This window comes from Alosa alosa, chromosome 1, assembly GCF_017589495.1.
Source record: "Alosa alosa isolate M-15738 ecotype Scorff River chromosome 1, AALO_Geno_1.1, whole genome shotgun sequence".
Lineage (NCBI taxonomy): Eukaryota > Metazoa > Chordata > Actinopteri > Clupeiformes > Clupeidae > Alosa > Alosa alosa.
In genome coordinates this window covers 25100278-25115277 of record NC_063189.1, presented here as the reverse complement: position 1 = coordinate 25115277, position 15000 = coordinate 25100278, and the positions used below count along the sequence as shown (strand labels likewise).

General features: G+C 44.9%; 1 protein-coding gene across 28 annotated transcripts in view; it reads left to right on the top strand.

Annotated features, from left to right (window-relative positions):
* Positions 1-14633, top strand: part of LOC125295298 (muscleblind-like protein 1) — a gene marked incomplete at its 3' end in the record, with an annotated part of 47662 nt that extends 33029 nt beyond the window's left edge. For 17 of the 28 annotated variants that reach the window (XM_048244670.1, XM_048244669.1, XM_048244643.1 and 14 more), the window contains 9 exon segments: positions 5574-5774; positions 6272-6331; positions 8686-8901; positions 9374-9613; positions 10865-10918; positions 11881-12034; positions 13414-13449; positions 14098-14189; positions 14607-14633. In XM_048244670.1, the coding sequence (XP_048100627.1) occupies positions 5574-5774; positions 6272-6331; positions 8686-8901; positions 9374-9613; positions 10865-10918; positions 11881-12034; positions 13414-13449; positions 14098-14189; positions 14607-14633 (1080 nt within the window). 28 annotated transcript variants of the gene reach the window in all.
* Between the last annotated feature and the right edge of the window lie 367 nt (positions 14634-15000).

Genomic DNA, 15000 nt, shown 5'->3' with positions numbered 1-15000 from the left:
GTTGACCTCAGAGGTATTTTTTGAGCCTTGAGAGGAACAGAAACTGCTTTTTCAATTTGTATGACAGTCCTACATTTACTGAAAGCATCTGCCGATGCCCGGGCCAGCTGCATTTTACAAGCTGCATTCATCATCAGTCCAAAGCAATTACTGCAGTTCACGAGTATTCGTTTGATGTAATGAGCACATAAGTGTGTATGGACAGAGCTTTTTTATTGAACAGTTACAGTTGTAGGAATTGGGTGCTTTTGCTGTGGATATAGTCAGTCTGTGTCAATAATTTGCATGTTAGTATTAGAATGCATGGTTTGTACTTGTGATATTGGGTTAGAATGTACTGTAGTTCTGTTCTGTGAATGTCGACTGTTATGCAGTGTTTATTCATGTTTTATGTATAGGGATATAGATTGTTTATTGGTGAGAAACAGGGAACCCTCAGAGCTCATTATGGACTCACTGCCGGAGGTACGAGCTTCATCTTGGTCAGGATTCTCAAGCCCAGCCTACTTGCATCACACTGCGGCAGCAAGTCCAAACCACTGGGGATTGGTCCCAAAACCAAATGATAGGGGTCCAGGGGAAAGGGGGACGTGCTGGGACACTGTAAACAAAGGATGTGGTCAGTGAGACTTAGGCCAAAAGGCCATGCTTGAGAGACAATGTGGACCTCACTGTGTAGTTTTCAGGAGATTATGTGATAACCATCATTTAGTTTATTTGTTCACAACAGAAATGAAGTATTTGCAGAGGGTCTGTCAGAGATCAGGAACACGAGGAACACCATCTCAATGTCTGTGAGTGAGGACCACAGTTGGAACTCATTGTGACAAAGAGTAAGACTTGGAGATTGGGGTGTAAAGAGCAATTTAATGACATTTTGAGCTAACATGGCACTGTATTTTTAAAAAAAGTTTGTAACACAGTTTGAAGAGCCCATATAGTATCTGAAATAGTTGTGTGATATCTATCATATTGTTACCACATTATTCTATTTTGAAGGAGTGAAAGGGAGCATGAGGTCTTTAAGTGTGAGCACAAGGTGTGGCGTGTCTGGATGAGATCAGGGAGTCTGGATTCCGGGAATTCCGCAGTTGCTAGGCGCTTAGGGAACACAATGGGCTGCCCAGCAGCTGGCTGGATGCGGCGCTACACTGTGCTGCGTTGCACAGGACTGTGCGAGACTGACGACGCACGCAGGAAAAACATCATGTGAGCGAATGTCAGTCTGCTCTCTCGTTCTCGCTCCCCCTTTTCTCTCCTCATTATCTCTCACTTTTCTCTTCCATCTTTCTCATTTTTCTTCTTGTTCCATTCTCTCGTACCTCTTATGCCCTCCATATCTCTTTCTCTCGCTCATCTTTCTTTTTCTCTCTCTCTCTCTCTCTCTCTCTCTCTCTCTCTCACTGTTTCTATCCATCTGACACAAGCTCTCCTGTCAGTTACATCTGATTCTGTTGGTTGGTAACCCTTTACTTTGATAGTCAGCCTACAGAGACATAACAGGTCATCTATATTCAGTATGTAAATATTTTCTTGAAAAATAACCTTAACCAAATCCAACCCCCAAACTTAACCTTAGGGTTGGGTTAAGTTAATGTTCAAGGAACAATGGCAAAGATTGAACTTAAATCTCCACAAACTCAGTAAGGTCTAGGTAGGTGGGCTATCCAAATAGTGTTTCAATCTGCCATCTCTCTCTCTCTCTCTCTCTCTTTCTCTCTCTCTCTCTCTCTATCTATCCCTTCTTCTTCCCTCTCTCTGCTCCTCCCCACTCCCCATATTGCGTGTGTGTGTGTGTGTGTGTGTGTGTGTGTGTGTGTGTGTGTGTGTGTGTGTTTGTGTGTGCGTGTGTGTGTTTTCCCTCTGAAAGTTAGGGGTGACTGGCGCTAATGGCTTTTCCTGCAGCGTCTTGAATTTCACTGACGCGTCCTTATTGGGAGCAAGCGAATGGCTCAGCTCGGCTCAGCTTCTCCCAGCCCCTGGCTTGTTAGGTCATGTTGCCATTGCCCAGGCGTTTCCTGTGAAGGGAGGCGGCCTGCGTGCTTGCCACTGAGGCAGCCTCACCTGCCATCTCCTCAGAACTTTCCGGAATCCATGCGGCTGACTCAGCAGTAGCGTGTGGGCGCTGAGCTCCCAGCGTAGGGTGCGTGTGTGCGTGTCTCAGCACGGGCTTTTGTCAATTGTCAGGTGAGCCTTCAGCACCTCAGTGGGATAGTCAGCGAAGGGGGGATTTGTGTGTGTGTGTGTGTGTGTGTGGCAGAGAGAGGGTAAAAGAGGAGGGGGTCAGCTGAGGTAACAGCAACATGATTCCCACCTGACCCTGACAGACACACACACACACACACACACACACATACATACACTCGTTCCCTTTTTCTCCACACCTCTTGACCCAGCTCTATAAGATCCTATTTCAACATACCTTACTCACCACCCACTTGCGTCAAAGTCTTTACCATCTCTCTTTTTCTCTCTCTCTCCCCCCCTCACTGCTGTCCCTGAGGTCACTTGAGTCAGTCTGGCAGGCCTGGTTCGCAGGAGGACCTTGCATATCCCAGTGTTCTCTGCCCTCTGGGCTGACAGCCCTCTTTGGCATGTCAACACCTGCTGTGCCATCTCTACAGACTCACTAAGCTCCCTAACTCAGTCCTTTCTGTCCCCTCACACTAAACATTATATAACACACACTACAGTCTAGCTATACTATGGAATATAAATCTATATTCAGCTTGAAGCGTATTGAGAAACAGCCCATTGTAATTATGTATAAACACATTGTAATCACGTCATATGTTTTGTTACGTTTAAATTAATTGTTGCTTCACGCCAAAGTTGCAAATGAATGGAAGCAGAGAGGTGCACTGGTAGTATTTTATTCTGTGCCACCCTAATGCTGTGGTGTCCATTATCCCTTTCATAACTCACCATTGCCAGTGAGAATCCAGTCCCCACAAGAATTATGACCTTTCCATTTGTCACTCAATTGTGCTCAGCCTCCTTAATCCTTACATGCCACACTGACATCCTCTATGCTCGTACAATTGCACTCAAAATCAGGCGCACGCACACGTAAATGTGATTTGAAAGCTTATCAGTGACCGAGATGTTAAGTACAGCCTGCGGGAGTTGGCACCAGGCCTACTCTTTTGCATATCATACACTTTGTAGGGGAGCCGCAGCCAAAGTGAAATATGCCTGTAGTTGTAGTATTATCAAGGAATGACCCAGCATCACACATAAATGTTGTGATTTAACACAGATCAGTGGCTTGGCTCAGTGACTGCCTTGCGTAGCCACATGCAGTTACAACGAGAGCTGTGCACTGTGATTGACTTGAGTTGCTTGTCAATTGTAAAATGGTACATTACTTTAATTTGCTACACAGAAGAGTGACATGTTAGCAATGAGAAGGATTGCTTGAATGCTCCTCTTAAGGCAACAGAGGAAGTAGGAAATGCAGTTTAACAACAAACACATTAACAGTAAACTGACACCGTAACAAAGGGAGAGCAGAGTCACCCCATCCGGCCTCCAGTTTGTCCAGTCTCCGGGTAGCGAACCTGCAGCTTGACCACCACGCCAAAGAGGCTTGTTAGTACGACAGTCAGAGCACCTACTCAAGCGTAGTGATGGCACTCCGTCACGGACGCCTTAGTGGTAGGACATGTAGTACTGCACTGCACCAGTTATAGTGTGAGAAACAGACTGAGATGTGTGTGTGCGTATGTGTGTGTGTAAAGGTTTGTCTTGTGAGGAAGCCAAAGGCACTTATGTTTCTTTGCACCTGCCTTGAACTAGTCTCCATGGGCTGACTGATATGGAGAGGTGCTGATGGGTGTGTGTGTGATGGGGGAGGTGTAGTGGTATTGTCAGCAGTGTGAAGTAATGATCCATCCAGCTCCTACAGCAGACCACAGTCATTCACAGAGGTGGAGGAGAACTGCTCTTTATCACACTGTGGGGGCTGAAATGCCTGCTGCTTATGAGACGCTGGGTGTTTTCTCTCTCTCTCTCTCTCTCACTCTCTCTCACTCTATATATATCTGTCATGCTCTCGCCCTTTTGATCTGTAGAGGTAATACTGGAGACAAAGAGAATTACCCCCCAGTGGCAAATAAAAGGCATAAAGCAGGCTAGCTTCTAGTCTCCTTGTAAATTCCACTGGAGTTCAGACACACACATACATACATATAATACATGCACGTGTTTATACTGTGTGAGAGCGTGTGTGCGCAGACTTGCATGTATGTCTTGGCAGTAGTGTGTTGTGTATCCAAGGTGGGTAGAACAGAGAGATACACACACAGACAGGAGAGGCAAGGAAGGGAAAGCAGGATAGGAATGGCACTGGCAATGGGGATGGAGAGGACTCCTCCATTTGAGCTTGGCAGAAATAGCTGCCAAATACCACAACCCCCCCCCTCCCTTCTGCACACACACACACACACAGAGAGAGAGAGACACACACATGACACACACATCCGTGCTCTAGAGGCTAGCAGTGCCCCGGGTTGTGGCGGGTGAAAGCAGGTCAGTGGCGGGCTGCTATTAAAAGCTGCCAGTGTTCTGAACTCACAGAGTCCCTGCTGAGGTGACACCCATCATCTGCCCAGACCTCCTGCAGGGAGAGAGAGGGGGAGAGGAGGAAGAGGAGGAGGAGGTGAAGTGGGAGAGGGAGCGAGAAGGGGAAGAGGAGAGAGAGAAAGAGAAGGAGATGGAAGAAGGAAGGAGGGAGAGAAGAAGGGAGGTAGGAAAGGAGACAGAAAGAGGGAGGGGGGGAATAAGGGGAGGGATAGTGAGAAGGGGGGAGGGTGGAATGAGCAGGAGAGAGAGGGGTAAAAGAGGAAGAGAGAGAAGCAGATGTGGAAAAGTCCAGCTTCAGAAAGTAAAAGCCCAACCATGTATTGGTTCTACCTGTGCACAGATGATCTCACCAATTAGCTGCTCTACCTGGCTGAAGAGTTGTGCTAATTAGAATCAGCTGGTTTCAGTAAACGTTTGGCACAGATATGTGGTAGGACGTTACTTTCTGAAGCTGGACTTTTCCACCTCTGGAGAGAGGGAGGTACAGATGGAACGAATGAGAGCAGAATAAATGACTGGGTTGAAGCTGTAAGGGTATGTGGATATGTCCAGTAGCAGTAAAAGGACTAGAGAACTCTCCTAGCCCTGTGTGGTCAGCCCTGTGGCTGACTGCTCGAGAGAGAGAGAGGAAGAGAGAGAGAGAGGGGGCGTGAGGTAACAGCGGATTAAATGATCAGGCTAATTGAAAAGACAACTGTGTAGACGTGTAGGGCGTGAGGGGAGTCTGACATATCTGAGGCAGGGACCACCCGAAACATCATCAAAGCACGCTCAGCGAGCCACACAGTGTTGTGTCTGTGAAACTTGACCTTGTTTCTCTCTCTCTCTCTCTCTCTCTCCCCCCTCCCTTCTCCCACCCGACTACTCTTCTCATTTCCCATGTCTTCCTTTTCCTCCACACTGTCTTCATCACCTCCTTCTCTCTCTCCACTTTCCCCATACCACTTACATCATCTTCCCTCTCTCTCCTCTCTCCTCTACTCCTGCAGGGCCGCTGCTCCAGAGAGAACTGTAAGTACCTGCATCCTCCCCCCCACCTGAAGACTCAGCTGGAGATCAACGGCCGGAACAACCTGATCCAACAGAAGAACATGGCCATGCTGGCCCAGCAGATGCAGCTGGCCAGCGCCATGATGCCCGGAAGTCAGCTTCAGCCCATGGTGAGGACCACCACAGAGAACATCTTTCATGTTAGTTACTATTTATTATATACTTTTCCCTTTGCCTCAATGTTCTCAATGTTCTCATTGTTATCATACAAATTGTTACACTGTTTCGTTTTGTGCTTTGGCAACACTGTACCTACATGCTAATAAAGCAACGTTGAATTGAATTTGATTTGAATTGAATTGAATTGAATTGAATTGAATAGAATAGAATAGAATATACCAGAACAGAATAGAATAGAATGTTCTAGAAATAAGACTGAGTACGATTTCTGGCAGCCAGTGTCGGCCAGTGGTGAGTGCTGTGTGATGAATCCAGAGAGAATATTCTAGAAAAAAAGAGGACAGAATACTTACCGTATTTTCCGGACTATAAGTCTCACTTTTTTTCATAGTTTGGCTGGTCCTGCGACTTAGTCAGGTGCAACTTATATATCAAGATATATATAATTTAACATGTTTTTCAATGTTAGTCAGTATGAATTGACATTGAACCCTACATGAAACATTACCGTCAACAGCAGCGAGAGGGCTCTCTAGGCTTGTGGAATGAGATCGGGAGCTTGGTGAACTTGCGACAGGTCAGACATTTTTTTGTACTTAAGCCCAAAAGTTAGAGGGGGTTCGGGGGTGTCACCACCGGGAAAATGTATTAAATATTGTTATGTAAATGCACAAGTTCTGCGCACTTTCAATCAGAGATTAGTGCTTGCACTATGCCTAAAACACACCGTTAAAACAAGGCAGATATGACGAGGCATTGCAACAATGTTTACAGAGATACACTGTAAGGTTGGCTGCAAAGATTACGCCGGACGCTTTAGGCTATAGTCTTTCTACATGGGTTTAGTTAATGATCGGGCTATAATAAGACCACACTTTAATAATGGTTGGTGTAAACCGGGACATTTTAGCGTCCCGACAGGCTTTTGTCGGGACTCAGGACAGCAACTCAAAATTGGGACTGTCCCGGTTAAACCAGGATGTCTGCTCACCCTATTCTGTGTGCTAGTTGAATAATTTACCTTTCCGGATTAAATGTCCAAACTGGTTAAGAAAGGCATGTGAACAGTCTCTAAAATAAGGGTATTCCTTAGTAAAGCGTCGTTGAAAGTTTATTAAGATTATTATGTACCACATCAGCATTTTTGTTCAGTGAATTTTTTGTAAATTGCTTTACAATTACCGCCGGGCCCTCCTCGTTGGCTGCCTTCGTTATCACCCAGCTCGCCTCAGCTTGCCGCCATTCACTCCTTCGTCTTCATTAACATTCCCGGTAGAATTATCATTCTTTCTGGTCTCTATGTGTCCAGTTACATAGTCTGTCTGTTCTTGGTCTTGGATTTTGTGAAATAAATGTTTAAATAAATGCGACTTATAGTCCGGTGCGATACTACGGTACTTAATACTTTAGAGCCATGATGTTTGGCAGCTAGCAATGGTGCACGTTGGTGGCACGATGGTGCAGCCAAAATGTTTACAGATCTCTTTCTTTAAGCCATAGAGAATGATGGAATATTCTAGAAATAAGGTAGAATATGATGTCTAGCTTCAATCCATAGTGAATGCTAATTGTCTCTCACTGGGATAACAGGAGGTAATGCAAATAGGGTAGAATATTCTAGACCGGTCCACTTCATCCCCAGCTGAGCTGTGTTGTCCAGATGTTTTTGCTTATGTAAGTTATTGTAAGGAAGAGAGAAGAGGATATAATGATCTACAATTAGCATAAAATAGACATTCTAAAATAGAACTACACTGGCCTTCTGTAAAAGTGGGCTCTGGGCAGTGGCGTACTGGAAACTGTGGAACTGTAAAAGTGTGACTGCAGTGATCAGGCCCTGATCAAACCAAGCCCATGCCAGCTATGGGCCAGAGGTGGCCCAGCTCTGCTTCAGTGTCAGCAGGTCCCAGAGCTGGGCTGTGAGGGATGGCATCGAGCCACCTCTGGTAAACCTTTACTGGCGGCACTTTGACATTGTCAGTGCAGGTTTCTTGCTCTCTGGTTGAGGCTATTCTGGGTAGCCCTGTGTGTTGACTCACAGGGAATTTGATCAGGTGACGTTGAAAAACAGATGAGACAGAAATCCTCCAGCCCTCCTGACCTTACAAACAAACACATCCCTACCCTCATAGTTCATATCTGCCCTCATAGTTCATATCCCCATCCTCATAGTTCATATCTGCCCTGGTAGTTCAAATCTGCCCTCGTAGTTCATATCTGCCCTCATAGTTCATATCTGCATTCATAGTTCATATCTGCCCTCATAGTTCATATCTGCCCTAATAGTTCATATCTGCACTCATAGTTTATATCTGCCCTAATAGTTCATATCTGCCCTCGTAGTTCATATCTGCCCTCATAGACAATATCTGTGCTCACATCCTCTCAGTGTTGAGGCTACCTCTAACTGTAAATTATGAGCGACTGTCTTTACCATAATGTAGTCTGTTTTCTTGTTGGGTTGAATGCTCCATACAATATGTCCATATAAAAAGTTCACAAACATGCATTCAAAAGTATGCTTCAACGTTAGTAAGTGAATTCCATTACTTACATATACTATGGTCTTTTTAGATTGTGGGTGTTTTAACATACACTAAGTCATAAAATTATGTTCTTATGGTTTCTTTAAATGTATACAGTGACTTTGGTTTGACTAAACTCTGAGTGATCTGATATGTCCCGTCTATCTTTCTCTCTCTCTCTCTCTTCCTCAAATTCAAATTTTGAAAAAACTTGAATTTCCCCTTGGGGATCAATAAAGTATCTATCTATCTATCTATCTATCTATCTATCTATCTATCTATCTATCTATCTATATATATATATATATATATATGAATATATAAATGTGTCAAAGCAATCATTGCATATAGGATATGACATAAAAACTCTCTCTCCCTCTCCCTCTCTTTGTCTCTGCTTCTGTAGCCCATGTTTTCCGTCACCCCAAGCCTTGCCGCCACCAATGCCAGTGCAGCCGCTGCTGCTGCAGCTGCCGCCTTTAACCCGTACCTGGGGCCTGTGTCCCCGGGTCTGATGCCGACAGAGCTCATGCAAAGCGGACCCATGCTGATGGCCAGCAGCCCCAGCGTGCCTCAAGTGCAATCCACCGCCCAGAAGCTCATGAGGACAGACCGGCTGGAGGTACGACATACCTTCCTCTAGGGAACCATCATAACAAACTCCTTCTGTACTTATATGCTTTGTTGCTTGGTTCACCGGTCTCTCACTTTTAATCTCTGTTTCCATGGCAAAAGTAAAAAATACTTTTTTGTATCTGCCATTTTGTGCATTGTGCAGTGTTTGTTCACTCAGGAATACCTGGCTAAAGACTGCCCTCTGCTGCGCAGCTAATTTCATTACAGCCTGAATTGTCTTGTCTGCACTGGTCATGTGGCAATGTACTCAAGGCATTTATACTTTTTTTGGTGTGTGTGTGTTTTTATGTGTGTGTGTGTGTGTGTGTGTGTGTGTGTGTGTGTTTTATGTGTGTGTGTGTGTGTGTGTGTGTGTGTGTGTGTGTGTGTGTGTGTGTGTTTTGTTTGTGTTTTTATGTGTGTGTGTGTGTGTGTGTGTGTGTGTGTGTGTGTGTGTGTGTGTGTGTGTGTGCGGCCAGGTCTGCCGTGAGTACCAGCGGGGCAACTGCTCGCGCGGCGAGAACGACTGCCGCTTCGCCCACCCGTCCGACAGCACCATGATCGACACCAACGACAACACGGTCACCGTCTGCATGGACTACATCAAGGGCCGCTGCTCGCGCGACAAGTGCAAGTACTTCCACCCGCCCGCCCACCTGCAGGCCAAGATCAAGGCCGCCCAGCATCAACTCAGCCAGGCCTCGGCCGCTGCCGCTGTGGTGAGTGACACCCGCGCAACCGGACACGACACTCTGGTCCAGCAGCACTTAACCCAAACCAGTGGTTCTCAGTCGCATTCCTGGGCGCCCCTCTGTTCTCTCTGCATGTGTTTTCCCATCTTTCCCTTGTCCTGTACACTTGAATCAAACAGTCAGTGGTCCTCCTGATTAACTGAACATAGCTGATTCAGCTGATCAAGAGCATGATGGCTACGTTATGATAAATACACTGACTTTAAGGCTGGTGTATGTAGAGCAGGGATGGGTAGAAAATATGTGGGGCAATGAAGAGGCTCCAGGAACAGACATGAGAACCGCAGTTCTCCACTCACTGGTGAAGGCACACAGATACAGTACGCTCACTGCTTTCCCCAATGGCGCTGCTCAAAGGGCTGCTGTGGGCCGGTGCAGTAAGGCGGCCATGTTGGGTGGGTCTTATGCGCAGCCGGCAGACTCTTTTGAAATGTGTCATGGGCAAATTTCCTTCACGGTGTCTCCCTGCCTTCGCCTTGTTACAGCCATTTTTTTTTCTTCCTTGGTGTGTCTTAGTTCCAGGACGGCGTGCTGACTCCGGGACACATTCCGGCAAGGATCCGAACGGATCTGGAGCCTGGATTTGTTCCAGAGTCGGCAGCCATCTTGGTGGTGGGGTGACCCACCACTATTTGTAATGGTTGCTTTGCCTCCACAGTCAGAAGTCAGAAGTGAACTTTTCACACTGTGACCGACCAGTTCTCTTTCGTAACATGTAATAATAATACTGCATATTATGTGTCTTAAACCTGTAATTAAATCTGGTCATGCAGTTAGACAGTTAGACAGCCATGTGGTCATTGTAATGTGATGGTGACTAAGATGCGCACAGTGAAAACAGAGGCACATTGTAGCTCTAGTTTCCTCTTCCACAAATTCCTACTTGATTCATTGTGAAAAATCCCCCAAGGATTTCCAAACAAGACCAGTGACTTGCTTCATCGTGCTATTTCAATAACAAACAAGTAATATTCACTCTCATGATAACTACAGACATTTTCCTGAAAACAAAAACCTCAAGTGTCTTCACTGTGCATGCCATAGTCTTGTTATCCCCTTGTATACTGCATTCCAATGATTTGTTTTTTTATTTGTTTTTTTCTCACCTACCCAAAATGCACTGCTGCCCCCATGATGCACCTCTGCTTGCTGTTTATGTTAATGCGCTTGAACCCCATTGGCCCATTGCCATCATGTGCTCGCTGCCTGCTAATTAAGACTCAGTCGGCTGTCAAATCACTGAAGCGACCCCTCGAGGCAACCTTTGACCTGGTATTATGACCTTTCACCTTTTAGCTTGGCATGTTACTTTGTTGTAGTATTAGTTTTTAACCAAAAATAATTTGCAAGCATAATTTATTTTTTGTATCGCTCTATGTTTTCTTCCTGCCGCTATAATACCATTTTTGGTGTGATAAACTGACAGTGGCACCCAGTTTCTGAATCAAATTGGTTGGATATATATCAGTTTTTCAACAAACGCTCTTGCTTAAAGCTGTTCAAATTAATTCATTCTTAACCTCAGCCACAGTCCCTTCATCACATGTAGCCGGCTCAAGCCGCATTAGACCAGGGTTAGAGCAGCTAATGCTTTAAAATGTACAATGGCATGGCTTTTGTGTATATATGATGTTTCTAAGTGTCTTAAATCTTAAATCAACAGTTTGCATGTTGTTGATGTCTAGTATGCATGTTTAATGTGGGGCAGGGATGGGGGCAGGGGGCATATATATGGTGGGGTTTGAAGCCGTGATGATAGAGTAACTCCATCTTAGCTGAAGAATAACATGAAGCCAATACTCTTAATCATGGAGTTAGCAGTGCAGCTTCAAGTCGATCGCTTTCCCTCTGTCACACCTGGCAGCTTTGGTAATTTACCTGTAGGTAGAGCCGTGCTTGCTTATTCTGTCGCTCTATGTCAGCTGTACTGTATGATGATATATCCTCTGGATTTTGTCATTGAGCTTACATGTAGTGTGGAGAAATGAGACATTTGTATATATAGCCTTGTAACAGTAGCCTTATTTGCTCTTTGCTTGAGAAGTAGTTTTGTATAGTAGTTGCTGCTTGCTTTTGCTTGTTTGTGACAGACAACTCCTGTGTGATGGATTTCCCATGACAATAATTCTTCTCTTTTTTTCTTCTCTCCTTTTCCTCCCCATCCCCTCCTCCTTTTTTGTTTCCTCCCCTTTTTGTGTCATTTCTCATGCCAACCCCACTCCCTGGTTGGGCAGGGAATCCCCCATTCTGTCATGCCTCCTTTACCAAAGAGACCGGCACTTGAAAAAGCCAACGGTGCCACTGCCATGTTTAATACTGGCATGCTCCAGTACCAACAGGCCCTGGCCAACATGCAGTTTCAGCAGCAAGCTGCTTTTATCCCTTCAGGTAGGACTCTCGCAGAGGCTCCTGACCTCCCTCGTCTTCTCCCCCAACAACTAACCCCTCCTCCCCCCGGCTCAAAACCATGCTCCTGGCAGAGTCCGCCTCTGGAACTAATCTGGTGCCAGATCTAGTGCGGGTCCGCACCGGATCCAGGCCCGATCAGTCCCAGAGCCAGACACTGTGTGGGTCCGTCTGAGACGCCAATCCAACACAATGGGAAAGGATTTAGGCAGCCACACCCACACCCCCTCTTATAATTTCACACCGAGACAACACTCTAATGACAATTGTGAATATGCACAGTCAGTCGCATAGACACACACACACACACACACACACACACACACACACACACACACACACACACACACACACACCATATAGGTTATTTACCAAACCATAGGCACGTATGCATTGTACACATGTGCAGTGTTGAGTTGGTCTCTAGCTGCTCACTGCCCCATTGCAGACAGAGAGCTCCACATCCTGTTCCGTTGGTGAAACTTTGGGGGGTTGGGGGGTGGAAAGAGGTTTGTGGGTTTGAGATCAGTGGTGATGCTTTTTTCCCCCTTTTGTTCTCCTGTGGATTTCTTCTCCCTCCCCTATGAGAGAGCGAGAGAGAGAGAGAGAGAGAGAGAGAGAAGGAAATGATGCAATCAAACAGCATGGAGATGTGCGCTGAGAAAAAGCACATGTTTCACACCACCACCACCACCACCACCTCCTTTAGAATTCACACACTGATGCATGTTAGCAACACCTCTTTCCTGTACAAACATCCTCAAAGAAAGTGGCTGCACAGTCAAATCGTTCCTATAGTGTGCTGTAACTTGGCATGTTTGCTTTCAGTTCCGTACTAATTCTCTTTCAAATAGAAGCTGAGTGAGAAATTAGCGAGTGCTTATTAGTCATGTAGTATTGGTTAGTTTTGTATTATGCATTGCATTACCGCTGTATAATGCACATCATTAACTCACACATATATGTAGAAATATATTTTATAATGTTTTAAAGACTTTACAGTTATCTATAGTACGTCTTATTGAATAAAGGGTGCCTAGAACACTCACGCAACATAGGCTCTGGTATTCTGTTGGGAGTTACTAGCTTTGTAAAATAGTTACTTTTTATTCTGCCACACCTTTGCCTAAAATCTACTTAAGAGCTTTTTCATTCTAAGGGTCACTCCTCACTGCCTAAAGCTGACAGTCTTAATTCTTGCTAATCAGTTGATAGCGGTGTCATACTGTCCCTTTTAATAAAAGTTGTCTTTCTTTTCCATGTTTTTATTTGTTTATATACACTCTAACGAACCATGTGATGGGCTGTTTTGATTCTTCTCCCTTTCCAATCCACTTCCTGTTGCAATGCATGATGGGCAGGCTCAATATTGTGCATGACACCCACAGCAAGTGTTGGTAGGTGCCAGCATTCCTTCTTGATTACTCCTTAATTTCTCCCCTCTCCTTTGCTCGCACCCCATCAAAATCCACCACTAACACACAATCAGGCACGTCTCCTCCCAAGAGATCCGACCCTTCGTCTTCTCTTAATACCTGGGAATTCACCTGACTCTATGACAGCTCTAGCAGTCTCTTAAATGGAGCAGTGCTCAAATGATTTGTGGGTTTTGGTGGGCTGTGAGTCAAGTGACAACTAGACCATTTTTATCAGCCTCTTGGTTTTATGAGTAAATTGAATGAAAGGAAAGATATGAATTGTGAACTTCTAGAACTGCCAAATTGAAACATTTAAAAAAATAATAATAGTATTGTATGTATTTTGTATAAAGTATCTCCACTCCACCATTTTAACTGTTTAATTTTAAAAGCATTTGTATCTTGACCCCCCCATCCCCTATCCCCCCTCCCCCATGCCTGTGCACATCCTGGCTTCTCCTGTCCTTATAAATATATTTAACTCTATCCACTTATGGCTTGTTGCTGGTGTAACCCCCACTCCTGACCCCTCCTCTTCTTCCCTCCCTCCCTCTCCCTCACTGTTTTGCGCCTGTGGCCACCCTCCTCCTGTATGTGTTTGCTTATATGATTTTCCTTCTGAAAAAGTTCCCATGATGCACGGTGCTACACCAGCCACTGTGTCTGCAGCAACTACATCTGCCACAAGTGTTCCCTTCGCAACCGCCACAGCCAATCAGGTTTGCCCTTTATGGCTTTATCTCTTTGAATAAACCAATAGGAACAGTGGATGCTTCTGGGTTTGGTTGGGTTGGGTTGAGGATCTCCTTCTTGTTGGCCTACACTGACGTTGAACGTTGAACAGAGTGTCGTTTTCTCATGAGAACTTCAAATTAACACATGTGGAAGTTCAGTTATGATGAAGGAAGAAAATTATTTTACGATTGCTTTTTACACTGTTTATAATGATAGTGCTATGTTATAGTTAATAAAATGTTGAAGGGTCCTTTAGTTTTAAAATGTTGTATTTCCACTTCTGGAAAAGAAAGGTGATCCTTTGTTTGGAGGAGAGCTTATTGTGAGACATTTTAATGTTTAACAACATTTTAATTTTTATTCTTTGTCCTTTTCATTTTGAGGACTCTTCCTTATCAAAGTTGACTACCAACGAATACATGCAATTGGTATGTATGGGGTAGTTTCATAGCTCTACTTTTTCATTTAAAAAAAATTAAGATATTCTTTTTTGCAGTCTGTTGTTGCACGGCTTTCATTTTATTCCCGCCATCAAAACATTTTTTGTTGAAATGTTTGGAAGACTTAGCTGGCAGAGCTTAGCAGTGAAACAGTTCTCCCTGTTTAACATCCAGAAACAGGCAGCAATTCAAAAGCACGCAAATGATTTAGTCAGGTGAACGAGCACGCCATGCAGGCTCTCTCAGTGCTGATATGTTTATATTATTCCATACTGCTAAAGCTTCTGACGCTCACTAGAACAGCGAGAGCACCTTTTACCAGCCCAAATAAAAGATGCAGGTCAACAAGCTGGAA